Source organism: Maniola jurtina, chromosome 13 (genome assembly GCF_905333055.1).
Source record: "Maniola jurtina chromosome 13, ilManJurt1.1, whole genome shotgun sequence".
Lineage (NCBI taxonomy): Eukaryota > Metazoa > Arthropoda > Insecta > Lepidoptera > Nymphalidae > Maniola > Maniola jurtina.
This window is the reverse complement of record NC_060041.1, coordinates 7,231,960-7,258,352: the sequence shown is the minus strand read 5'-3', so window position 1 is coordinate 7,258,352 and position 26,393 is coordinate 7,231,960. Positions and strand designations below refer to the sequence as shown.

At 36.6% G+C, this 26,393-nt stretch overlaps 4 protein-coding genes and 1 long non-coding RNA gene across 6 annotated transcripts in view; 3 read left to right on the top strand and 2 right to left on the bottom strand.

Annotated features, from left to right (window-relative positions):
• Window positions 1–106: 106 nt before the first annotated feature.
• Window positions 107–25,158, top strand: LOC123870829. The gene is made up of 3 exons (XR_006797155.1): window positions 107–158; window positions 5,550–5,567; window positions 24,982–25,158. It is a non-coding gene; the product is annotated as an uncharacterized LOC123870829 (long non-coding RNA).
• LOC123870824 (phosphatidylethanolamine-binding protein homolog F40A3.3-like) lies at window positions 570–4,594 on the top strand. The gene is made up of 5 exons (XM_045914285.1): window positions 570–719; window positions 2,354–2,446; window positions 3,134–3,257; window positions 3,521–3,734; window positions 4,389–4,594. Exons 2-5 carry the CDS (start codon window positions 2,366–2,368, stop codon window positions 4,525–4,527), a joined length of 558 nt encoding a protein of 185 aa, XP_045770241.1. The 5' UTR covers window positions 570–719; window positions 2,354–2,365; the 3' UTR covers window positions 4,528–4,594.
• On the top strand, window positions 8,976–13,554 carry LOC123870820 (protein D1-like). 2 transcript variants are annotated; one of them, XM_045914278.1, is made up of 6 exons: window positions 8,976–9,070; window positions 9,792–9,941; window positions 10,625–10,745; window positions 11,336–11,540; window positions 12,399–12,513; window positions 13,307–13,554. In XM_045914278.1, the coding sequence occupies exons 2-6, from the start codon at window positions 9,798–9,800 to the stop codon at window positions 13,370–13,372; spliced, it is 651 nt and encodes a 216-aa protein (XP_045770234.1). In that variant the 5' UTR covers window positions 8,976–9,070; window positions 9,792–9,797; the 3' UTR covers window positions 13,373–13,554. The 2 variants fall into 2 exon arrangements, with proteins under 2 accessions (XP_045770234.1, XP_045770233.1); XM_045914277.1 differs by having other exon boundaries at window positions 9,011–9,074.
• LOC123870825 (protein D3-like) lies at window positions 14,331–17,794 on the bottom strand. The gene is made up of 5 exons (XM_045914286.1): window positions 17,711–17,794; window positions 16,865–16,947; window positions 15,677–15,800; window positions 14,986–15,199; window positions 14,331–14,480 (listed from the first exon to the last, which is right to left on the bottom strand). Exons 2-5 carry the CDS (start codon window positions 16,940–16,942, stop codon window positions 14,342–14,344), a joined length of 555 nt encoding a protein of 184 aa, XP_045770242.1. The 5' UTR covers window positions 16,943–16,947; window positions 17,711–17,794; the 3' UTR covers window positions 14,331–14,341.
• Window positions 22,960–26,393, bottom strand: part of LOC123870808 — a 72,948-nt gene continuing 69,514 nt past the window's right edge. The window contains exon 3 of the mRNA XM_045914260.1: window positions 22,960–24,445. Within this exon, the coding sequence (XP_045770216.1) occupies window positions 23,850–24,445 (596 nt within the window). The 3' untranslated portion in view covers window positions 22,960–23,849. The remainder of the gene's footprint in view (window positions 24,446–26,393) is intronic.

Sequence of the window (26,393 nt, the reverse complement as noted above, 5' to 3'; positions counted from 1 at the left end):
GATTTTATTGATCCCATACAAACAAAAACTTCATTTGAGATTACAATACCATTATTACTAACTAACCGACTTCATAAAAAAGGAGGAGGTCCTCTATTCGACTATGTTTTGTATATTTGTTACGCGATTACTCCGCCAAATATGAACCGATTTTGATAGTTTTTTTTTTTGTTTCATAGGTCATTTTAGTTTGGTGAAGATCTGATGAATATCTTCACCAAGAAGAACAGAACTCCTCAATGGATAGGAGTAAATTGCTCGCGATCGGTGCGAGTACCTTGATACCTTGGTAAACAGTAGGTTTTTAAGGTATAGCATATTTTAATACAATGGGGCCGCTAGAAATTATGAATTTAAAAAAAATCAAGAAAACCTTGACTTCAATAACCACAAAGTTTTAGTGTTTGTGGTTATTGAAGGCGGTTTTTTTAAATTTCTTTTTCCCAGCCATCAACTCACAATAATTGACACGTTTACAATGTTACCCGTGATTACTGTACTGATTTATTAAAAATAAACAAAGTTATTTGACCTTCAGCCCTATCTGGTGCTATCCGATGAATCTGCCACGGGCCTCAGTACAGTGAGTGTAGGTAGGTATGCAACTGATAAGTGATTAGGTATCTTTATTTAGCTGTAGAATTGGGTACTAATGTTATAGATACCTACCTAGGTAAGCGTTCCAATAAAAGTTCCAGTTTTCAGTAGCCGAAAGTGAGGTAAGTTCTTTATTTTTGTAAGAGAACTTAAAATTAACAATTTTGAACTGTAGAATGGGTTTTAGATGTAGATTTCAACAATAATCAACACGTTACGTAATGGTGATATTCGTATCATCCATCACTGTTATTTGTTTGTAATAAAAAGTCACATAACTGCAATAACAAACACACTAAATATTACACATCACAAGCCACCTAAACACGCTGTTCCGACAACATAGTAACATAGTTTAATACAACATAGTAACATAGTTTAATACAACATAGTAATTACCTTTTAACATGCATCTTGATTATTTTATAATGGAAAAAATTATACTTATATATCTAACTAGCGGATGCCCGCGACTTCGTCTACGTGGATTTATGTTTTTATAAAAATCCCGTGGGAACTCTGCTTTTCCGGAATAAAAAGTTGCCTGTGGCAATTTCCGGAACGCATCTTAACTACGTCTAGTGCCCATATAAATTGGTTGAACGGATATCCGCGGGAACTCTTTGATTTTCCGGGATAAAATGTAGCCTATGTCCTTCCCCAGGGGTGTAAGCTAACTCTGTACCAAATATCATCAAAATCAGTTAAACTGTTGGGCTGGAAAAAGCTACCAGACAGACAGACACACGTTCGCAATTATAATATTAGGAATGGATAACTAAAATGAGCCGGGACAGCCTAGTGGTTAAGACGTCCGCCTCTTATTCAGGAGGTCGGGGGCTCGATCCCAGGCACGCACCTCTTACCATAGATAATACACTTGCCTCGTAACTTTTACGGGCTATGTGCGTTTAAAAAAATTAAAATATCACTTGCTTAAACGGTGAAGGAAAGCATCGTGAGGAAACCGGCATGCCTGAGAGTTTTCCATAATGTTCTGAAAGGTGTGTGAAGTTTGGCAATGCGCACTTGACTAGCGTGATGGATTACGGCCTAAATCCTTCTCATTCTGAGAGGAGATCCGTACTCAGTAGTGGGCCGGCGATGATGGGTTGATCATGATGATGAACTATTAACAAATTAACAGCGCCTGACCAGAAAAATAAAATACCTCGCCATATTGAGGAAAACCCGTGGAACTAATTATTTACCTAAATACCTACTTATAAATAACCATCTTAGTGATCATAGACCATAATAGTGGCGCACTCCGAGCAAGTTTTTTTTATATTTCTCGTCAGGTTTTAATAATAATGTACAAAATTGCTATTAATGAATTATTATTATTAACTAGATACCTACTAGGTAGTAAGTAAATAAATTGAAGGTAATTATGATCTACAGTCAAAATCTGTTATAACAACATTGAAAGGTCGAAAAAATCATAACCCTTCCTTTTGGTTTTGCCGCAGTCGGTTAAAAATGCAGTAGCTGTAACAAATAGCTGGGACACACACTTTGGCCATTATAAGCGTTATGAATGACGTCATTATGTTGTTATATAAGGTTTTCACTGTATATTATAATAAGCTAGAAACATCGTATATTGGTTCGGAGGAAGATGACGACACACGTAACACAAGATACTTAGCTACCATAGTAGTTACGAGTGTTTAAATAATCAAATTTTTGTCTAGCATTTGAGAAGTTTTCAAATTGTAAGCTTTTCGTGAAAATAAATTGAATTAAATTTTAGTGTGCTTGAGCCATGTCGTCGGTTGCGAAATCCTTCGAGGCGAACGGTGTGGTTCCTGATGTCATCCCGAGGGCGCCACAGGCTTCAGTCACGGTGAGATGAACATCTTTTTCTTGTTGATCTGTTCGTCTGTTCGGCGCAAGTCTTGCAATATGTCTGGTGGGAGACTTTAGCCGTCGCTAGTTACCACCCTACCGGCAAATCCGTGCCGCCAAGCGATTAAGCGTTTCGGTACGATGCCGTGTAGAAACCAAAGGGGTATGTATGGGTTTAATAAAAACTGCCATAGCTACCCCCTCGGAGTTAGCCCGATTCCATCTTAAACTGCATATCACTTACCACCAGGTGAGATTGCAGTAAAGGGCTAACTTGTATCTATCTGAATCTGAACTAACTTCCCGATGAGCTAGAGGCTTGAAAGTTGAAATTTTAAAAATAAGTAGATTAGAACTGGATGGTAAATGCAACATTAACTTGCGTTCCTGTTTGTCAGTCTTTCTTGTTGATCTCTTTGTCGAAAAAAGTATGTTTTAAAAAAGTGGTGTTTAAAAAAATTTAAATTAGGTAAGTAAAGCTAAAATACTTAAAACTTCTTGAGTCAGTACGCTGCGTAAAATTTTGCGCATTCATTTCTTTTGGTGACAGGCAGGATATCGTAGGATTTTTTCGGGCTGCACTTTTTCGGTCATACCTATCACATTAGTAAATCGCATATAGTATTTCCAAACGGTACAGCCTGGAGTCTACCTAAGAAGTGCCGAAACTTGTTGATTGTTGCAGGTGAAATTTAATAACGGCGCGGAAGTCAATAATGGAAACGTGCTTACGCCAACTCAAGTGAAGGATGCCCCAAGAGTTAGTTGGCTAGCAGACCCCAACACCTTTTACACATTGGTGATGACTGGTAAGCTAAGTAATTTATAACACTAGGTAGGTACTAGGTAGGCCTACCTACAGCATAATAGATTCGAAAGTATGAGTATAATTTCTAGGTTCCATAAATAAAGGTATGGCGCTAGTTATACCTAATATAGGTAGCTCCACGAGGGATCGCCATGTTGAAACTCTTTGAAGAATACCGTTTCGTCTCCACCACTGAATATGCCTACCTTACCTTATATTTTTAACCGACTTACAAAAACAAGGCGTTGGCTGTTTTTTTTCCAGACCCGGATGCGCCATCCCGCAAGGAGCCAACCTTCCGAGAATCCCACCACTGGCTGGTCTGTAACATCCTCGGGAACGAAGTAGAGGTGGGCGACACGCTCTCCGCCTACATCGGCTCCGGCCCGCCGCCCGGCACCGGCCTGCACCGCTACGTGTACCTGGTCTACAAGCAGCCCGGGAAGATTGACTTCGACGAGCCACGCCTCCCCAACAAGTATGTATTACAGCTGAGCCAGTGGAAAGGAAAATTTCCCGACCTTTAGCAATGAGCTTTATGACGGAAAGTTGACTAACTCGTCTCGAGGTCGTCCACGCGGACCCTGTGGGGTCCCGGGGTGATTGTTCAGGGCAATGGCCCTCTTCAGTGGTGGCTACGCCGCCTGCGACGGCGGGCGGGGCATGGGGTTGTACCACTGGTCGGGGTGTCAAATCCGGATTGTCATGTCCGGTGATGACCGCACGGCAGTGCGATCGAGCCCGCGGTGTTCGCGAGCGATCGGCTACTGCGGCGGCGTGGTATGTCCATGAGGCTAACGCCCGCCGCTCGGCGAGGTCGAACCCACCGACGATGTTCCGGCGAGCGCCCGTCAGCCAGCGGCGGGGAAGCAATGGTGTCAAGTCAGGTAGTCAGGCCACGTGGCAGACCTATCTTGTCCGGCGAACGCCGATGGTATGGCGCGATGCCCCGCAGGTGCTGGGCTTGCGCTCCATCCGCTAACTGACGGCCGTATTCACAATCATATTATTATGAGGTCTCACAATGCGCTCGAACGCATTGTAAATTGACGTGATCTGATTGATGGAACCTACACTGTGCGTTCGAGGATAATCGCTTATGTATTTTATATGCCGATACTAATTCTTTCAGCTCTGCCGAAAAACGCGGAGGGTTCTCCATTGCAAAGTTCGCCAAGAAGTACAACCTGGGCGACCCCATCGCCGGGAACTTCTACCAGGCTGAGTACGATGACTACGTGCCCATCCTATACAAGCAGGTTGGGATGTAAATATATTCAGGCAAAAAATTGCGTTGTGTTGCTGCGTTGCAGCGTGTACAAATCAATAAACAAACACACTTTCGCATTTATTATAATTTTTAAAATATGTGTAGTGAATTAAGAAATGTTGTTAAAAACTTGTTAGATTATTGTTATTATACTTAAGTTGAATAAAATTACTTACATAAAAAATTGGTTGTTTTAAAGTGCTCCCTCTCACAAAAATAAAAATTTCATTCGAGGATCCAAGGAATAAAAACCTTAAGTTGCTATAAATCCGTTGAAAATCCGCGGTTTTTGGTGTAAAAGAAGTCATGGTAGTTTAATATACTTATTGGTAATTAGACCGCGACTATTCTTTTTACAGCTGTAAGCTGTGATAGCTTAGTGGTTAGAACGTCCGCCTCCTAATCGGAGGTCGGGGTTCGATCCCCGGCACGCACCACTAACTCTTCAGTTATGTGCGTTTTAAGCAATTAAATATCACTTGCTTTAACGGTGAAGGAAAACATCGTGAGGAAACCTGCATGCCTGAGAGTTCTCCATGTTGTCAGTGGTATGTGAAGTTTGCCAATCCGCATTGGGCCAGCGTGGCAGACTATGGCCTAAACCCTTCTCATTCTGATAAGGAGACCTGTACTCAATAGTGGGGCGGAAATGGGTTGATCATGATTCTTTTTACAACATCATAAATACTTGTAACTACTTTATCATTTTTAGGCATTCTAGTATTTTACTTATTTACTTAGCGGTCCCCCGACGCGACATAATAATGTAAAGTTTTACTATTTAGTTATGTTAATTAATAAATAATTAATTATGTTAAACTTAAAGGGCCAATACATACCTATTATTTTTAACTTTTTAGAGGTTTTTTAAATTTTACTTTAATTATAGTAGGTGTAACTAGTCAGTAAACACTTGAGTTGAACAGCCGTTTACCTAATTTCATGAAATTTTAGATTATAAGTACCTAAGTGTTCAAAAATGGTCTATTAGATATGCAAATTGTACGTGTTTTGGTTCAATAGTTTCTTTATTAGTCTAAGGTTTCTGCCTTATCAGGAGGTCGAAAATAGCTTGAAATAGATCGTGTAATATATACATATCGTGGACTTCGTCTGTGTTTGTGTTAGCTGGCAGGCGTGCTCTGCCTTTTTCGGAGTGTTTTTTTTTTTTTTTGTTAAAACTGACTGGGAAGCGCTCTATGGGGGTGTCGTGCGTGTGTCGGCGAGCGCCGGCACAGACGGGGTCCACACTTGTATAGTTTATTAACTAACTTGTTGCAAATAACTGCAAACTTGACATTGGCTAATTGTAAAGCCAGACGAGAGAGAAAAAAAAACATATCGTGTTATATATACCTACCTAAGCAGATTACGCAGTACCATGCTAACTCGTCCCCGATATTAGAATTTGGCTGGATACTAATATGTATTGGTCGGATGATAATAATAAGCGGTTTATTAAGAAAACTAGACAAGATCTGATAATCCGAACGGATTATAGCTAAGAACACTCGATCAAGCCAGCTTTCAAACAAAAATCAAAATCGGTTCATTCATTTAGGAGCTGCGATGCCACAGACAGACACACAAACACACATATACACACGTTAAACTTATAACACCTCTCTTTTTGGGTCAGGGGTCAAAAACAATTTCCCTGATTAGTTATTTATGAAAGGGGAGCATCAACCCGAGAGAATAATATACCTCAAGGATTTAAAAAAAAAATGGTGCCTACTATCTCCTATGCGCAACTAGGTATGTGGTTGCCAGGTATGAACAAGTATATCCTCATCTGTCATTTATTCGAATTTTGTATCAAATGATTTTTTTATTTCCAATCCAACCATATTAGGTTGCCTTTTTTTAATCCATACTAACCATGGGAATCTAGGTTGAACATCAAACCATGATAAAAGTATGGCCTTCAACACATGAACGGAAGATAAATAACCGACTGATAGATCAGATTCGCTCACTGTGGGTTCCGTAGTTGGGAAATATAGGTATATATTTGACTAGAGGATGCCCGCGACTTTGTCCGCGTGGATTTAGGTTTTTAAGGATCCCGTGGGAACTATTTGATTTTTCGGGATAAAAAGTTGCCTATGTCAATTACAGGGATTGCCAAATGTCGTCTGAATCGGTTAAACTGTTGGGCCGTGAAAAGGTAGCAGTGAATTTTCTAACAACCTTTAAACGCATGTTTACCTATCAGCTGCATGCCAGTGTAGTTTGAGCTGTACGTTGATAAATCAGCCAATCACCTGTATACCTATATTTAGACTTGGTACCAATTCTTATATTGATTGCATTAGTATAGTTACGGAAATAAGCATGTGTGCCGAACGGACGGGCAGACGGGTTTACTTAGTTACTACTTAGGTACCTACTTAAGGAATCCTTTGTACCATTTTGGTACGGAACCCTGAAAATAAATATATGTATAGGTGTCTACTTTACAAAAAGTATTTGACTATGAATTATTACCATAATACGTATGATAGATAGGTATGTTATTAAGTAGGTAAGTAAATACTTAGGTAAACTATAGAATTAGCAATGACCTACCGTGGAAAATTAACGATGTTTGCATGAGACATATCTACCTACATAAAACTGTTTCAGCATTATTTGATAATAATAATAATCAAACAAATTTTCCATACATTATACCTAACTAATTATTTAAAAAAATGTAATAGGAGATTTCTGTAGAATAAATATCTACCTTCCTTGGAAAAATTTAATGCGAGCAAGCTCGATATTATAACCTACTTAACTTATCTAGAAATTAAAAACAGTTTTTTGTATCTGGTAAGTACGGGTTTCATTATTATCTTTTTTACTAGGAAGAAAGGTTTATATTATGTACTAGCTGATGCCCGCAGCTTCGCCCGCGTGGATTGGTCAGATCCCCTGCAGCATCAGGATTGAGGAGTTGGACTCCAAATTTTTTATGAAACAATGTCGCCAAGTTCCTCTATCGATTAAAAAAAAATTACGCAAATCGGTTCAGAAATCTCGGTGATTTCGCTGTACATAGGTAGAAAAACACAACTCCCTTTTTGAAAATCGGTTAAAAAAGTACCCTATGTTACTCCCTGGTCAATCCTCTACTTGTCTGCGAAAACCCCGTCAAAATCGGTTCAAAAAAAGCCGTTCCGAAGATTAGCCTTTTCAAACAGACAGACAGACAAAAATTTTAAAAACATGTGATTCAGTGTTGGTATCCTTCAAATAACCATATGAGCTTAATATGAGGTAGTTATTTCGAAATTACAGACAGACACTCCAATTTTATTTATTAGTAAAGATTCTAATAGATTAGTATAACACATTACCTTCCGTAGCCTGTACGAAGTCGGGGCGAGACGCGAGTTCTTTAGTTAGGTAGCTACGTACTACATCACACTAATATTATAAAAGCGAAAGTTTTTGGCTGAAATTCGGAATGGAGATAGATTCGGATTGAGATGGATTAGCACATAGGCTACTTTTTTCCCAGAAAATCAAAGAGTTCCCACGGGATTTCGAAAAACATAAATCCACGCGGACGAAGTCGCGGGCGTCAGCTAGTAGTGTATAAATGGGCACCTGTACAAACAATCTAAGTATATTAATATGGTAAAGTAAGCCTACATTTAAAATAATCGGTAACTTTATAACAGGAAAGGCGAACGTCTGCTCAGGTAAGTACCTATAGAGTGCGCTTTATCCTTGCTCGACTTAAGACACTGTTGAAACGAGACAGCGTTATACCATTAAATCTGTCTCGTTTTAACTGAAACTTCAAACAGAAGGTGCAAGCGACGGGCCAACCCGCAAAATTCAAATTTAATTTGTAAACTAATACAACAACGTAGGCTTGTGGTATTTTAATTGCGACAATGGCAGTATCATCCTCACAGGTTTATATAAAAATCTTTACTTGAAAGGGTCCAGTTTAAGAAACTAGCTCTATCGTATGTAGTATCGACTAATTCTGACATATTAGTCGATACTAGAGCTAATTTCTTAAACTGGACCCTTTCAAGTAAAGATTTTTATATAAACCTGTGAGGATGATACTGCCAGGCATCGTCAAGGTCTGCATCCGTACGTAGTCGAAATTCCTCGAATACGTACGAAACGATTTGCTTCCTCTTTCCTAATCGAACCGCTAGGATATGGAACGCCCTTCCGGCGTCAGTTTTCCCTTCCACCTATAATATGGGTACTTTCAAGTCAAGAGTGAATAGGCAACTTCTAGGCAAGCGCGCTCCATCTTAGGCTGCATCATCACTTGCTAGCAGGTCTGATTACAGCTAAGCGCTAGTCTATATAATTTAAAAAAAAAAAAAAAAAAGGTACCTACTAGAAGCCATAGTCAAAAGATAATAATAGTTGTGAGCCATTAATTTCTCCCTTGTCACGATTACTGATAACCGCTTTAATTACTATACAGTAAAACACGATGCTCTGAAATGGAGTTAATGCACTAAGCACTCGTTTTCGCTTTTCGGCATATCTTAGACGTGGTTGTTGGAACGGTGGAAAATTAGGTAGGTATCTATTTTAATAATAATTATTATTATTAATTATAATCCATACTTCATAGGTACCTAAGTGCTTAATATTGTAAATACGAAAGTGCGTCTGCTTTCAATTTCATCCGTCTTTTGCGTTTTCACGGACTATCCACATTTCGACGGGTACGTAACATGTCTACAGAGTACGGAGAGTAGGTAGCTTGCATCCGAGACGGACATTACTAACGGGCAGAGAATAACTACGGCACTTTTAAGTGGTTTTCTCAGTTGAAATGAGTGGAAAGCCGTGTGTTTTAATCCATTATAGCCTAGCGGTGCCATATGGCACACAATTTCGTATGGTTAAATTTTTGGGTCCTGCCCTTGTAATAAGAGGTGAGGTCCAGTGATTTATTTGGTATCAACTTCTTACGGTGTCGTACCTACCCGAAGGGGTGTCAACAGGACTCTATTAGATTACTAAGATTCCACTTTCCGCCAGTCCTTGCGTCCGTCTGTCTGTCAGCAGGTTGATCTCAACCCTCTGTCTATTAGGTACAGTTCGTACCAAATAGGTGAGAGTTGAAATATTCACAGAATGTTTATTTCCGCCATAACAACAAATAATAAAAAAATTCAAAGTGGCAGCAGTAAAAATTAAAAAAAAAATGTTATATCTTGAACGATGGTAGGTACGGATAAACCCTAGTGCACAAGTTCGACTTGCATTTGACCAGGTTTTTTTTTGTTACAGTTCACCATGTATTTTGTCATTTGCTTGACGATTTTGCTAGTAGAGGCTGGTTTATTTGCGGTTTCCGCAGAATCCGCAGTTGCTCAGGCTTTTATGAATGACAAAATAGTGCGTAACATTGTAGTTAAGCCACCGACCGATCTTATTACAGTGAGTATCTACAAGTGTAAATTAAAAATTTAAAACACCCCCGACAAGTGAAGGTTACAGTAACTAGAAAAGAGCTGATAACTTTCAAACGGCTGAACCTATTTTCTTAGACTATTCCATAGTGATTACATACTCTTTGGACTATTCCACGCCTACGATCCAAAGTATCTAAGTTTTCCAAAACATCATTTTCAAATAAATAATTATGTATCTAGGCAACGTCCATCTCGACAGCTTGACATTTGTCAATAGACATAATATGAACCTAAGGGTTATCTAACCTTCTTTTCTACAAGAAAACTAGAAAAGAGCTGATAACTTTTAAACGGCTGAACCAATTTTTTTGGATTATAGCTAAGAACACTCTCGATCAAGCCACCTTTCAAACAAAAAAAAGTAAATTAAAATCGGTTCATTCGTTTAGGCGCTACGATGCCACAGACAGATACACAGATACACAGACACACAGATACACACGTCAAACTTATAACACCCCTCTTTTTGAGTCGGGGGTTAATAAAATATCATATAATTACATAACATTTGAACTTAGATCACTGTACTCGTATACCTACTCATATAGTCGAGTGAATGCTCGATGCAGATTGCAGACCCGTGCAGGCGCACAGACGCACGCAGTTCAGTGAGCAAGACTTAATAATGTATTTGGTATGGCTTCGCAGGTGAAGTACTTAGACAGATCGATATATCTAGGAACTACGGTAGAACCACTGACGACGTTGAACCAACCGGAGGTGTCCTACGAAGCAAATGATGCCGATCTTTACACGCTTTTATTTTTCGGTAAACTTAACTCTACAATTATTTTCAAACCAATTTATATCCTGTAGGTTGGCTACAGAGTAGATAGGTAAATAGTACTTTTGGTAGAGAGCAAGTATAGCAGTGGATGGTTCGGAAACACTAATGATTTAGTTTTTCCTCATTCATCTAAACATTATATAAAGCTGAATGATTGACTGACTGATCTATCAACGCCCAACTCAAAGTACTGGAGGATTCGGATTAAAAATGGCATGCAGATAACTATTATGACGTGCAAGGAAATTTAAAAATTCAACCCATAAGAGAGTTTGAAATTTGTGTAATCCACGCGTATATTAGATAGTAGTATAATATTAAAATATATCAAGCGAAAAATAATTGTGATTTTAATGAAATTATACATTGTTAATTGCCATACCCCTTCCGGATTAGCCCGCTTCCATCTTATCATCATTTACCACTTGAAATTGCAGTCAAGGGCTAACTTGTACCTGAATTTAAAAAAATCAGCGCTTTGTCGGTTTTAGTTTGGAACTTTATCTTGTTACACGAGGAAAGCTAGGCGGGTCAGATGATGTGAATTAAGAGATGTGTTTTACATTCTACAGGGCCAGACTTACCACCTTCCTTTGTGCCACCTTTAACACAATTGATCCATTGGGGTGTTGCGAACATTCCCGGTCAAGACATCAGCAAGGGGGTAGCGTTTTCAACATACTTCCCTCCAGTACCCTACCCTGATGGGTTTCCATACATTTTCCTTCTCTTCAAGCAAAATGGACCAATAGATCCAAGTCAACTTCCAAATCTGAGGTTCGTACGTTATGCACAAATTTTATGCTATTGTATTTTTATCTTATGATAAATTGCAATCCTACCGTAGGATTGCAATTTATTACGCATCCTTTTTAGAGTTCCATTAAGAGGGGTCTCTCCGTCACTCGCTCCATACAAACGTAGTTCCAATTTAATTTGAATACGAGAAACCCATAGTAGTTTCGTGTAACTGTATGTGCGTCTGTCTGTTCGTTCATACTCAGAGCCATTTTAAAAATAAACTTTTATAGATGTAAAGTTGAAACTTGTTACCGCAACACAGACGTAGACGTAGTAGGTAGGTGTATTTTAATTTTGAAAAAAAATGTTTAAAATCATTGCGTATTCTGTAACCATTAAAAACTGTAGTTTACGATTTAACGAGCCCCAAAATGCTTCACATATTGAATTCCCCGCACGTAATTCCTAAACTATTTACTTAACTGCATAGGTACTATATTTTGAAGCTGTTAACTTAATTAGCATGTATTTTTTTTTCTCTATCGTCTGGCTTTTACAATGATTAGCCAATGTCAAGTTTGTAGTTATTTGTAACAAGTTAGCTAAACTATACAAGTATGGACCCCGTCTGTGCCGGCGCTCGCCGACATACGCACGGCACCCCCTTAGAGCGCTTTCCAGTCAGTTTTAACAAAAAAAACACTCCAAAAAGTCACAACACGCGCGCCAGCAAACGCCACCACAGACGAAGTCCTAGCATGTATTGGATATATATCAATAGGTTTAGATATATTCTGTAGGTTGAGCGCTGGTTAGGGAAACTTTTAAAGCAACTGGTGAAGCCCCTTGCACTCGTTCTCATGTGTGTTTCAAGTTTAACTTTGCTTGTTTCAGTCCTATTCTCAGTCGGCCGCAATTCTCTTACACCAAATTTGCCGCGAAGTTTAATCTAGGCGATCCAATAGCTGGAAACTTTATGCGCGAATCCTATTTACAGATTATTCCCGAGGTAAGTGCCTAATCTATTTTGACAACCGAAAACTGACAGCTACAAAGTCGTAGTGGTCGTAATATTTCGTATATCGTAGAATTGCAATCATTACCAACCAAATTAAAGTGTAAATTAAAGTGTGAGCCAATTGGCTCACACTTTGCTCTTAATAGAAGTTAGTATAGTGCTGTCTCTGTCGTTTGTATGGGATAACGTAACAGAGAAAGTCTTATACTAACTCCTTTCCGTGGATAGAGTATAGTAACGGCAGTTGTGCTGCCGCCGAGGAAGAAGCGACTAGCTATCGACTATTTTCTCGCTTAAGAAACGTGTACCTGAGATAAAATTCCTTGACGATGAAAGAGAATCGATCGCTGACTTTCTATTCCCTCGTTCTATTATAATAAGTACTAATTATGCATAATACTTATTATACTTATACCTACTTAATGCTTAATATACATTCGAAAATGTATCTGCCCATAATATCTGCTAGATAGATAGATAGAAGACTTTATTGCACACAAAAACACATGTAAAGGAACACAATATAGAATTGTGTGCAAAGGCGGCCTCATTGCTTATAGCAATCTCTGCTAGCTTCCGGCCATCCACTTAAGCGATTTTGATGAAAATTACAGAGTAACTACAAGCTTACAAGTTAAACCCTAGGGACGGACGATGAACATAGGCTACTTTTTATAGCGGTAAATCAAAGAGTTCCCACAGGATTTTTAAGAAACCTAAATCCACGCAGACGAAGTCGCGGGCATTATCTAGTACCTACTCAATAATGTTTATATTTTTCCAGGCACTTCAAGAGCTATATGAACTTCAGGCCACGATTTTGGCTAAGAAGCCTAGTATATTTAAATAAGTAGGTACTTATTATACTACATACCAGACTACTGCAGTACTAGGTACCTAACAGAATTCTGTTGAGGTATGAGGGTTTACTTTTTCAAACTGTTAAATGTACCTCCTGTAACTGTTCTTTTATTTAATTATTTGTTAATTGCATTTTTATTAAAGAATATAATAAGTATATAAAGAAGCGTTTTATACATTGTTTTATTAACCCCCGACCCAAAAAGTTTGGTGTTATAAGTTTGACGTGTGTATCTGTGTTTCTGTGTGTCTGTGTATCTATGTGTTTGTGTATCTGTCCGTAGCATCGTAGCTCCTTAACGAATGAACCAATTTTGATTTAGTTTTTTTTTTCTAGTTATAACTTATAAAGGTGGCTTGATCGAGAGTGTTCTTAGCTATAGTGCAAGAAAATCTATTCAGCCGTCTGACGATTATCAGCTTTTTTTTCTTATTATATCGGTCGTTATTATCCGGCCAATACAACATTAAAGCGTAGCGCGCGTAGCGCGTTACTGCCGCGCGTCGTGGCTGGAGAGAATATCGTGCGGGGCGCTGCCGCGACGCGCAGTTCCGCTGCAGTTCAGTTCGAGTGCGTGGGCACCTTTATGTATTAGTATCCAGCCAAATTCTAACCCTCGACACAAAACCTCTAAAAAGTAAAAAAAAAAAAATATGTAGGTATGGGCCTATAAATAAATAGTCAAAATTCAAATTTCAAAATATTTTTATTCAATTAGACTTTTACAAGTTCTTTTGAATCGTGAAAAGCATCTACCACTGGTTCGGTAGTGAAGTTTTTATCCAAGCGCTCATCCGTTTTTTATTATAGCCTTTATTGCTGGTAGTTGAATATTTTCAACTATTTAAAACACCACCTTTGGGTGCACTTAAAGGGAAACCAAGTCGTCCTTTTCGAATAGATGGGATGAAAACACTTTATTATATTTTATTAATTTTTATTTAAGTAATATATGATTTAGGCTCCCAAGCTCTTATACAATTGTGGTACATAGTCGTCGAATTGTGCGCGGTAGAAGTTGCCAGCAACCGGTGCCCCCAAGTTGTATTTCTCGGCGAACTTCTTTGTGGAGAAGGCGGCGCGGCCGTCGATCGACCTGAACAAAATCCAATACTGCATTAGTATTAAATAAATAAAGTCTTTATTTATTGACGATTTACAGTTTGATAGTTTAATACCACAGAGAAAATGGCATTTTATAAAATTTGCAACCTGTTTTACTTAGTTTTTAGAAACCCGTGAGAACGCCTTGATATTCCAAGGTTGAAAGTAGCTCTAAGGTCACTCTCCAGGTCCACGCAAAAAATACCGATGTGTAATAATGATCTGTTTCGACGTGATTGAAGGACAAATCAACAAAAAAGAGTTGCAGGCTACAGCCAAGACCATGTCTATTTTGTTTTTAACCGTGAGATATTATCGTCAGGGCCCCGACAGAAGCGAACTGGATTGAACTCACTCGCGTGAGCAACAATGCGCGCTACCCAGCCAGTGGGAAGTCACGTCCGTTCGATTTCCATTTAAGTCCTCATCCCAAACGTCTCGTTTAGTAGCTTCAAAAAATCTGTTGAGGCTTCTTTCAAGTCGTGTAAAAAACTTACTTATTATCAAGCTTCTTTTCATCGAAACTCAGTTTCTTCGGCTGCTTGAACAGTATGTAGACATAGCGGTGGATGCCCGTGCCCTCTGGGGGGCCGGAGCCGATGTACCCGGACAGAACCTCGCCCTTCGTCACGTTGTTCCCGGGAATGTTGGCCACGAGCCAGTGGTGCCACTCGCGGTACACGAGCTCGGGACCGTCATAATTGTCCGGATCTAAACAAGAGGAAATTTTGAAAAAAGCTATGACAGCTCCTGCTAGTCTATGTAAAACACGCTGTGTTATAAATTGCTCAGAGATAATAATTTTATGTACTTATCCACCGCAAGAAGCACATCACAAGCAATCGTAGTTAGCATAAATAATTAAATTAATGCCTAAATAGTTAACGAACTGAATTCCGAAAGGGCAGCCGTCCATAATTTTTTAAGAAAAATCTACAAACCTGCTCCAAGGCATTCCTAATTCCTCATAATATTAATTTATGCGAAAATGCTGTTCTGTATGATTTGAAAGTCATGAAAGGTTTGAAAATCATCGGCCGTGTTCAAAATAAGGGCTCGAGGGTCATTCAGACAACATATTATTGTGTCATCTTGCAAAAGGATTGAATATGATACCTAAATGTTGTCTAAATCGTCCTCTTATAATAAAAAATTCAAGCGTAAATGTGTTTTAAGTCTTTTACTCACCAGTAAAGATAAGTGTATAGAATGAGTCGGGGTCAGCAGTGTAAGATACTGTGGGTTGATCTTTGACTTGGGTCGGCGTGAGCTCGTTGCCAAGTTCGACTTTCGCTCCACTTGGATAACTAAGCTGAAATTATGGAAATCTATTTGAATGAGCTTCGGGGCTTAGTGCCTATGTTGGTCTCACGACCAAGGTTGGGTATGAATTTGTCAATTTACGTTCATATATATCATAATCAACCCATTACCGGCCCACTACTGAGAACGGGTCTCGGTTTAGACCATAGTTTACCGCGTTGGCCCAGTGGGATTTGGCAGACTTCACATACCTTTGAGAACATTATGGAGAACTCGCAGGTATGCAGGTTTCCTCACGATGTTTTCCTTCACCGTTAAAACAAGTGATATTAACTTTCTTATTAAAATGCACATGCAATGATGTTCTCAAAAATGTATGAAGTCTGCCAACACTTGGCCAGCGTAGTAAACTAACTACCTATGGCCAAACCCTTCTCATTCTAAGAGGAGACCCGTTTTCCGTAGTGAGTTGGCGATGAGTTGATATTGATATTTTTAATACGCTCAGGACTAGACACAATTTGCCTAGCCATGCAAATTTTTTGGCAATACATCGAAGTAAGCATAATTTCATCATATGAGTGTTAATTCTTAGCCAAGTTAAAGTAATATAGATATGCGATTGTTAACTTAATATTATTATGCTTAGTGCCGATTTCACCAACGTCGAGTGACGTTTAACCGAGGAATAAATTGGGCGTATTGACAGTTTTTGTATTGAAACCCTGCTAAATATTAAATTTATTCTCAGATAAGACTTATTTTACATTGGTGAAATCGACCCTTAGACAATGCGTCAGAACCTACCAATTTATAACAATTAGGTACCACTTATACCAATTTATATCTATTTAAATATTTTTTGAGTCAGAAAGATGCAAATTCGTAGGGATTATTAAAAAGGATTTATGTATAGGTAACTCGTTCCGGCATTATATGGATGCAGGACTCATCTCGGGTAGAAAAGCGCCATTGATGTGCAATTCGCTAGAGGCACACTAATTTATCAATCTTATCAATTTTTCCACCGCTTTCAAATACGGTTAGGATAGGTCAAGAAAGTCATTTTCTTATATTATGTAGCATTCCATAAATCGTGTAAAGTTACGTTACCTCTATGATGTCTTTGGGTGGTGAATCTACTACATCGGGTACAATTTTACTGGACTTGAAGGCACTTGACGTCGACATGGTGACTGTAACAATTTGAGTTGGTAAGAAAGCTATAAAAAGTAGGTAATAAGCTTTCTGACTCTAAGATTCTGGTTATTGTTCCCACCAATATACCAAAAAAAAAAAAACAAGGGTCTGTTCGTAGACAGTTACTGTCTACAACTACCCACTGCTTTCACTCACGGTTTTTAACCCCCGACCCAAAAAGAGAGGTGTTATAAGTTTGACGTGTGTATCTGTGTATTTGTCTGTGGCATCGTAGCTCCTAAACTAATGAACCGATTTTAATTTAGTTTTTTTTTTTTTTGAAAGGTGGCTTGATGGAGAGTGTTCTTAGGCTATAATCCAAGAAAATCGGTTCAGCCGTTTGAAAGTTTTCAGCTCTTTTCTAGTTACTGTAACCTTCACTTGTCGGGGGTGTAATAAATTTTTAATTTACACTTGTGATGGTAGATTTTATTCGTTGGTCTCAATTTTATAATTAGTTTTCTACACGACTATGGAAGTGCAATGTTTGGGTGTGTGTGTGTGTATGTTCTTTTATGATGTTTTATCAAAAATTTAACTAGCAACTTTCCATATAAAAAAAATTAAAATTTATTTTTTGTTAACTATAAATAGACTTACTTACTAAGTCATGTAGTAGATAAGTATGTTCAAATAGTTATAGACCTTTTATTCGTAAATTTATTTTATTATCTGACGGATTTTTTAATAATATAATCCAAAAATAATACCTAGGACCTACCTAAATATCTAATAATAATAAACAAGATAAAAACTTACCTTGGCAATGAGACGACTGTACTCAAATTGTTAACAGCTACGTATGACTAGCCTATGTACTGACCATTCGCAAAACTGCAACGATAAAAAACAATACCTACTTATTTTGCTTATATTATTCCTACGTCGATAACGATTTTCATTTACGAGTACATTGTTTTGCTAAGATAACTCGTTATATAATACTGCATTTTGTGATAAAATATATATCTTACGTACCTACCTACATAATATTAAATAGGTGCATCTATATTATGCGATCGCAATCAGATTTCATTACTGAATACCTATATAATAAACCTAAACCGGCCAAGTGCGAGTCGGACTCGCGCACCGAGGGTTACGTACTCGGGTAATTTTTCGACATTTTGCACGGTAAATCAAAAACTATTATGCATAAATATAAATAAAATCTGTTTTAGAATGTACAGGTAAAAGCCCTTTCATTTATGATACCTCACTTGGTATAGTTATCTTACTTTGAAAACACATTTTAATTTTTTTTAATGGTGTAACCACAAATTTACGGTTTTCGGATTTATTCCTTTACTTATGCTATAAGACCTAACTACCTGCTAATTTTTATAATTCTAGGTCAAGTACCCTATAGGTTTTCTTGACAGACACGACGGACGGACAGACAGACAGACAGATAGACCAATAAGAGGTACGAGTTTAATATACTTTCCAACTTTTCCAAGTTAACCTATTTCCATCTTAGACTGCATCATCATTAATCAGGTGAGACCATAGTCAAGCGTGAACTTGTAACGGGATAAAAAAGATATTCATTCCTACATTTGTAAATCTACATGAATACCATCAAGTAGATAGGTGCCATTTAAAAAATCTGCTTTATTAGAATTCGAGACCCTAAAATATCCATAAAAATAGCAATATTTGGTCACATCTATTAAAAAAAAACTTTTGCTGTAGGTATCTATTCGCCCTTAAATTCAAATTCAAATTCAATTTCAAAGTGTTTTTATTCAATTAGACTTTTACAAGTGCGTTTGGAATCAAAAAAATCTACCACTGGTTCGGAATGCCGGTCCCACCGAGAAGAACCAGCAAGAAACCTAAAAATGTTTTATTGTAATTATTATGTAACCTAAACCTGGTAGGTGGTAGATATGGGTGGTACCTACCTACTATTTAAACTTTCGCATCTAATCGAATATTAATTTTGGTTATGGGTAGGTATACTAGGAGATATAAATAATTGTAAGTAAATATTTCAAGACAAACAATTTTATTGATTTTAAAAACAAGAATATAGAAAACAACAACAAAATAACACTAGGTAAATATTATACACCTATGCTAGAAGATCTACACTATAAATTAAGTAGGTACATTTAAAATATCTTCCTATTCATTTTTACAACAGCTAACAAGTCTCAGAACTAGGCTTATTATCAAATTTAATTTACACATCAAAATTTTTATTATCAAGGTTTTACAATTAATTTCACCCACGAGCGATATTAGTATGGCCATAATGGAGTAAATATTCGTCATTTTATGGTATGGCCTTCCTTAATTTTACGTTTTAACTTTTAATATACATAGGTATTTTGGAATCTAACATAACTATATACTTACATTAGATACATGGATATTATTGTACAAGATGAAATATACTTATGAAAACTGAGACCGGTACCCCCTGGTCTGTCGTGTGGTAAAGTTATGTTTGGTACAATCTTTATTCACTCACTTATGTTACTTGTCTGTAAATAGAATATACAACTAAGTATTTTAAAAAATAAAGAAGAAAAATTTATTTTTAGGTACAAATTAATTATTTTTGATGAATCAAGGTCTAACCAAGACCAAATGTAACGGTCTTGTTCTTGTGTAAAACGCACCCATGGGTACATTTTACACAATTAATGGGTACATTTACATGGAAGTACATTTATGGATAATACTTTGATGTAATGTGAGAATTCTATATGTACAAGGTCGAGACAAAATAAAATTGCCACCATTGTGGACATAATATCCCATTTAATACAAAATATAATATTTGTGTACTTATTATAATCAAAAAAGTGATATTTATATATTACTATTGGATTTAAATATTTAAAGAATAGTACGACTAGGAACCGAGAGTTTAATCATACAAAGCTTATGAAATAAAAACTCAATTATTTTAGAAAATACAAAATTTCTAAAATATTACATCTAACTCTATAAAGGGCCCCTAGACATATGACATTTATGCATTATATTTTATTTGAAACTTCCTGCAATACATAATACTTATTCGAAAAGAATAAATGAAACAAGAAGTAGGTAGGTAAATAATAATATATTATATAAATAATAAATAAATAATATAACAAAATATAACTTATTGGATAGAATCAGGCGTTACTTTGCGGAAGTTCATGTTTAGCAAGAAACAGTTAAAAATTATTTTGCTATAATTAATTTGCTGTTGGCGGATTATAGCAAAATAATTTTTAACTGTTTCTTGCTAAATATTACTTAGTTAAATATTACAACAACAACAGACTACAATATTAAGGTAACCTTTCAGAACTTTATTGCGGCAATTTTATTATAATTAAAGTTTAGATTGAATATTATTAATTTATTAGTGAGATACGATTCACATGAATATTGCTCCACTTGTATTTTCGCAGCTTACCTTAAAAATAACCTTTATTCCAGATAGATAGGTACAATTATTAATGACCCATAACTTATTTTTTTATATAATAAATCATTTATTTAATAAATCGATTGTACATAAATATTATGGCCAAAATTGATAATAATCTGTAATCTCTTGATAAGTTACTTAAGCAACGTAGCTGTATATTTTATCGAAAAGGACAAGGATCAAGTATCTTTCAAGTAAGTACCATAAAATTTTTGACAAATAACAATGTTGCTAAGTAACTTATCGACAATTTACGGATAAATTTATTATTAATTTCTTCCGATAGATTTTAAATATTTAGATATCATTGTTAATGAAATACGTAAGTATTTAGTAAATTATTAGCCAGATTTATATGAATTAAATATATTTTTTATTTTTGTGTAATAAAATAAATATTTAAGTATTATTTTATTTAGGTTATATATATCCGAAACTGACCGACAACAATCTATAAAAGATTGGTGGCATTTCAACTTCCATTCCAGTCTTTGGGGCATCTAATAATAATTTAAATATAATATAATAATTTATATAAGATAACAATCATCTGAGATATAAATACCTATTGACCTTTGTTGTATGTTATGCCATTGTGTGATTTTAAAAGAATATCTGCCAGTGCCTACCCATTATTTAAGCTCAGAATTTAGAAAACTTCAAATAATATTATACACACCTAAGTAGTTTTTAATTATCATTAAAAAATTGTTTAGTCAGAGTACAATACATAAATAAAAAAATACCCATGAAAAATAATAATAATTGGTCACAATATTGACGTAAATACATTGCATAACAATACATGATATTGGCATGGCGTTGACGAACTTTTGTTATTAATTGTAGCGTAGTATAGTGTGTCCACACATTTATTAATATTTTAAAAAAACCGATTGCACATTTAAAACAATAAAATTTTCCTGCAAACTACAAATGCATTCTATAATATTATTGTACCTAAAAATTTAGCTAAGGCCTCATTCGCACGAGAGCTTTTTTAACGTCCGTTAAAAAAGTGTTCAAGTAGAACAAATGCATTGCCAAGTATCTGTTCACACGTCAACGCTTTTTTAACGCGCACTTTGTATTTTCAGCGCAACACCGTGTTTTAACGCAACGCTTTTTTAACACTCGTGCGAATTAGGGCTAAATATACATAGGTATTATGAACAAAAGACTGCCTTTCCACCACGGATAGGTACATAACTCAGAATAACAGGGTGCTTCTAAAATCAATGGTACAAAATAATTAACAATAATATGCCGTAGTGTGTATATCGCCAAGTCTAGGAATGTGGGCGAAAATCATTCACTTGATTTTGCGACTTTAGCTCGTTGAACTCTTTTCTACTACAGTTAAGATGAGCTATGAAAAAAAGCGATCGATCCTATTAGTGGTGGACCCAGAAGTTTTAAATTATAAATTAACTTTAAACTTCGTGAGTGGGTCTCACACTTCTCGGTATGCAATTTGATATGCAGCCCAAATAATATATTCATTACAAATTATTTATTATCATTCGTGTTATCAATGACACGAATGATAATCTATATACATATAATAAAATTGTAGAAAAGTGGTGTCTGTACAATGGAAATATATAAAAAAAAGTAGCAGGGGTTGTTATTATATCGATGCCGAACCCGAAATTGTATTTTTTTTTTTTGTGTTTCTCTGTGTGTTTGTGCACGCTAATATCAGAAACGGCTTATTCGATTTAGATACGGTTTTCACTAATATATTGTAGTAAGCTTTACTTAACATTTAGTGTTTATTTCATGTCAATCGGTTCATAAATAAAAAAGTTATGTCAATTTAAAGAATCACGGCGAACATTTTTAACGTACAGAGTATTCCACGCGAACGAATTCGCGGGCACAGCTAGTAAATAATATTTGTTGTAATAATCTCATAATTTACCTAAGTGTAGTGGTGATAGCCTAGTTGGTAAGAGGTTGACTGTTCGGGAGTTTTATCCTGGACACGCACCTTAATTTTTTGGAGCTTTGTGCGTGTTGAGCAATTAAATATCACTTACTTTTACGATGAAGGAAAAATCGCCATGCCTGAAAGTTCTCTTCAATTTTCTCAAGGCGTGTGAAATTTTTCAATCCGCACTTTGCCAGCGTGGTGAACTATGACCTAAACTCTACTTATTCTGAGAGGAGACCTGTTCTTAGTAGTGGGCCGTCGATGGGAAGCTAAGATCCGGGCTTTGTCTCGCGAAAGTACAACAAAATATTATGAATAATAATTCTTTAATCATCAGAATCTCTAATATAAAATTAAATTCTTATCATTATATTTAGTATCTACTAATACCTGAAAGAAATGCCTGCAAATTATTATCAACATTAATAAAGTAATAAACGTTGTCTGTAATTTGTACACTGTGGATATTAAGACATAGAGATTAGAGTCGATTATGATAATATTATGTAAAAATTTTCAAAAGAAAAATTAAACCGACTTCAAAAACCACAAACACTAAAAAGTAAAAAATAAGTTTTACTTTTTAGTGTTTGTGGTTTTTGAAGCCGGTTTTATTTTTCTTTCGAATTTTTTTTAATTAGAGATAGGTATCAAATTATGACGCGTTATCCCGAAAGTTAATTTCCGTAGTAATTATACACAGACACAATATTACCTACTTAACCTTAACTTAATAGTTAAAGTTAAGTAATCTGTAGACAAACCTCTGCTTTGAACTAATATTTAGAATGTAATCACACTTTTCCAATGCCATATATTTTTTAAATACAATATTAACAAAATCCCGGCCCGTTTCTTCACTTAAAATTTAAAATCGTTAGGAAATAAAATAAATAAAATGCGATTCCTCTTCCTTTTTTCTTTCGCATTAATCTTTCTTGTTTGCAATGAACTATGGAAGATCAATGGAACTTTGCAGATAATAAATCCTTAGATATGTAAAATCTTATCGCGGACACTAATTATAGCTAATTATGTATAATAGTGGTAATAAAATCAGCCAAAGAATAGAGTAATCTTGTAAATAAATCCATATTTAGAAAATATATATGAAAGTAACTAGGCAGTGTATCAAGGCCCATCGCGTGCTCAAGTATGGTGCTGAAATGTGGGTGTAGTGACAAACGGCCTCGTCCAAAAATTCTAAGTCGCTCAGTTATGGCGAGGGCTATGTTAGGAGTCTCCCTGAGGAATAAGATCCGCAATGAGAGAGAACCAACATCATTCACATAGCCCAATCCGTTACCAAGTTGAAGTGGCAGTGGGCAGGCCATGCTTGGCTGTTGGAGCCAAAAAGTCCCAGAGTGGAGAGCGCGTAGAAGGCAAAAAAGGAAGAATATAAAAAGGTTGGCGGGAGGTAGTTGGATGGAACGGCTGTGGTGGTTCTCATTAGGGAAGACCTATATCCAACAGTGGCCATCCACAAGCTAATAATGTATGAAGTAAAAAAATGCCACCTTTTAATCCTAAACTACTTGGACCGTAGCGAAGGCACTAAACGTAACTTTCTTTGGTGGTTCAGCACTGCAAGTCCTTACAACAGATCGTTTAGATCCGTCATGCATATTCACCTTCAATACTGGTTTTAAATTCGCTACGTCCCCGTGAGATTGTGCTTTGAACCTGCCAATAGTGTTGCCATTACCTAAATCTCTTAATTTATTCGTCAAACCTGTTATTCTATTCGAGATATTTGTATAATTAGTTTTCTTCTCGTTTTGCTTTTTGGGTTCACTAAGTTTCATTGGGATTTCTAGATGTTGTAGCGATGCATACTTTCTGTGGTCTGTGCTTAGGTTTCTCGTGATATCTGTATTGGGACGAGGTAATCTTGGTGGTCTTTGGAGGAAGTTGTTTGGTCTGAAGGGCAGCGGGGTGAGTTTTGGCTTGGTTTCACTCGTCAGGCGAAAATATTGCGGCGCTGGTTCAAGTCTTTGGGGTTTTTTGAGTGTGAGTGCCATCGCTATTTTGGTAGGACGCGCGAGGCTGTCGAAGGCTCTCGTGGAGAATTGTGACCGACTGCTACCCCATTCTTCTCTATCCGATTCATAGCCGCTGTTCACTGAAAATAAAAAAATATGGGTTTAGAGATAACAAAATATACACACCACACAAATTATGAAAACAAAAAGCAAACGCCTTTTATTTGTGATCGCTTAGCTAAGTTTGTCTGTAAAGTACATTGCTGTTTTTGAAATTGTATATTTAAGCAAATAACCTATTTAATGTCCAAGCTACGGAACCCTGTGTGGGCAAAACTGACGCACTTGGCCGGTTTTTATGGTGTAGGTACGTAATAATTATTTGTTTATCAAAACTTAACCGAAATTAAATACACGTACCTACCAAGTTACATCAGATGTCAACCCATCTTGTTAAGTCGGTCCACGATGTCTTCCGTGCTCCTATCCATACAAATCGACAATTTAGCATCTAAGTATTTATCTGACCTAGAAGTTTGTGCAAGGCTACAATTGCAGGAAAATGTCAAAACCTTCAATACAGGTCAATATTGTTTTGTTATTAACCGACTTCAAAAAAAGGAGGAGGTTCTCAATTCGAAAAGTGTGAACCGATTTTGATAATTCTTTTTTTTAGTAGATCATACTTCAGAGGTGGCCCATTTTAGTTTGATGAAGATCTGGTGAATATCTTCGGAGATGGAGAACAGAATTCCTCAATGAATAAGACTTAATTGCTCGCGATCAGTGTAATAGCTTAGTAAACAGTGTGTTTTTAATCAGGCAAAGCATATATTAATACAGTGGGACCACTAAAAATTGTAAAAAATAAAAAAAAATAAAAAAAATAGTAAACTGACATATTTACTCGCAGGTACCTATTGAGCTATGAATGTAAGTTTTCAATCTAACGTGACTTATTTTCGTACAGTTAGTAACTAAATGTTACACCTAGAGCCTCGGAGTCTAAATTCTCTCTGGTGTGTACCTATATGTGTACATTTTTAGATCTCATTCGCCATTTTGGGTCTATGTGGACAAGTGTCATTCACCTTTTTAACCGACTTCGAAAAAAGGAGGAAGTTCTCAATTCGTCGGAATCTTTTTTTTAAATAATAAGGACTAGAATCATACTTTTAACATGACAGTTGTCAAATAGAGCCAAAATGCCGAGTGAGATCTCAAAATGTACCTATGCACTATACCTGCACTATTGTGGGTCTCTAACGTCTTAAATTACAGAGACGTCATGCAGAATATTAGAATTACCTACTCGACAATTTATAAAATTATTTCTTAATTCATGCAAGACTTGGACCTTTCGGCGAAATGGCGAGGCTAAGTTCATATCGTAATTCTTCGTGTGCAGGCGATGCGATGGCGCTATATTCGGGGTCACCGTAGCATGTATTTTATGATTTAAGTATCTTTTCTTAATACCTAGGTTACCTGTTTAAAAAGCCAGCCAAGTGCGAATCGTACTCGCGTACCGAGTGTTCCGTTGCTTGGAAGGATACGTGTAATTGATTTGTGAACAAATCTGATAAGTAGGTAACTACAGAATAACGATTATCGGATTTTCCTTTAAACTATAACATTTGGCTTCTTGCCTAATTTCATGATTCTAGGTCAACAAAAATTACCCTATACCTACTGACCAGAGCGATGTAAATGTAAATCCATGTCTGCGGCGTTGACTTAGAGATAAGATTTTTTTAAGCTCCAAGAGTATTTGAGCTTTTAGTTAAAACTGAGACATACGTATTTCGGAGTTTTTAGAAATTCCCCGTACTTTTTCCAGTTATATCTATGATGAAATTAGGTATGTGAGTTTTTGGGCAACAATGAAGAGGTGCGTGTTTCAGAATTTTTTAAATTCAACCCCATCGCCGATTTTCAAAAATTCCACCCGAGCGAAGCCGGGGCAGATCAGTTAGTATATGTATCTATTTATTGCCTACTAATAGGAATTTTAGGTTCCGTTTTGTTACCTAATTACAAGTACACCTAACAATATTGTAATGTTCATTGACACAGATATTGCTCATT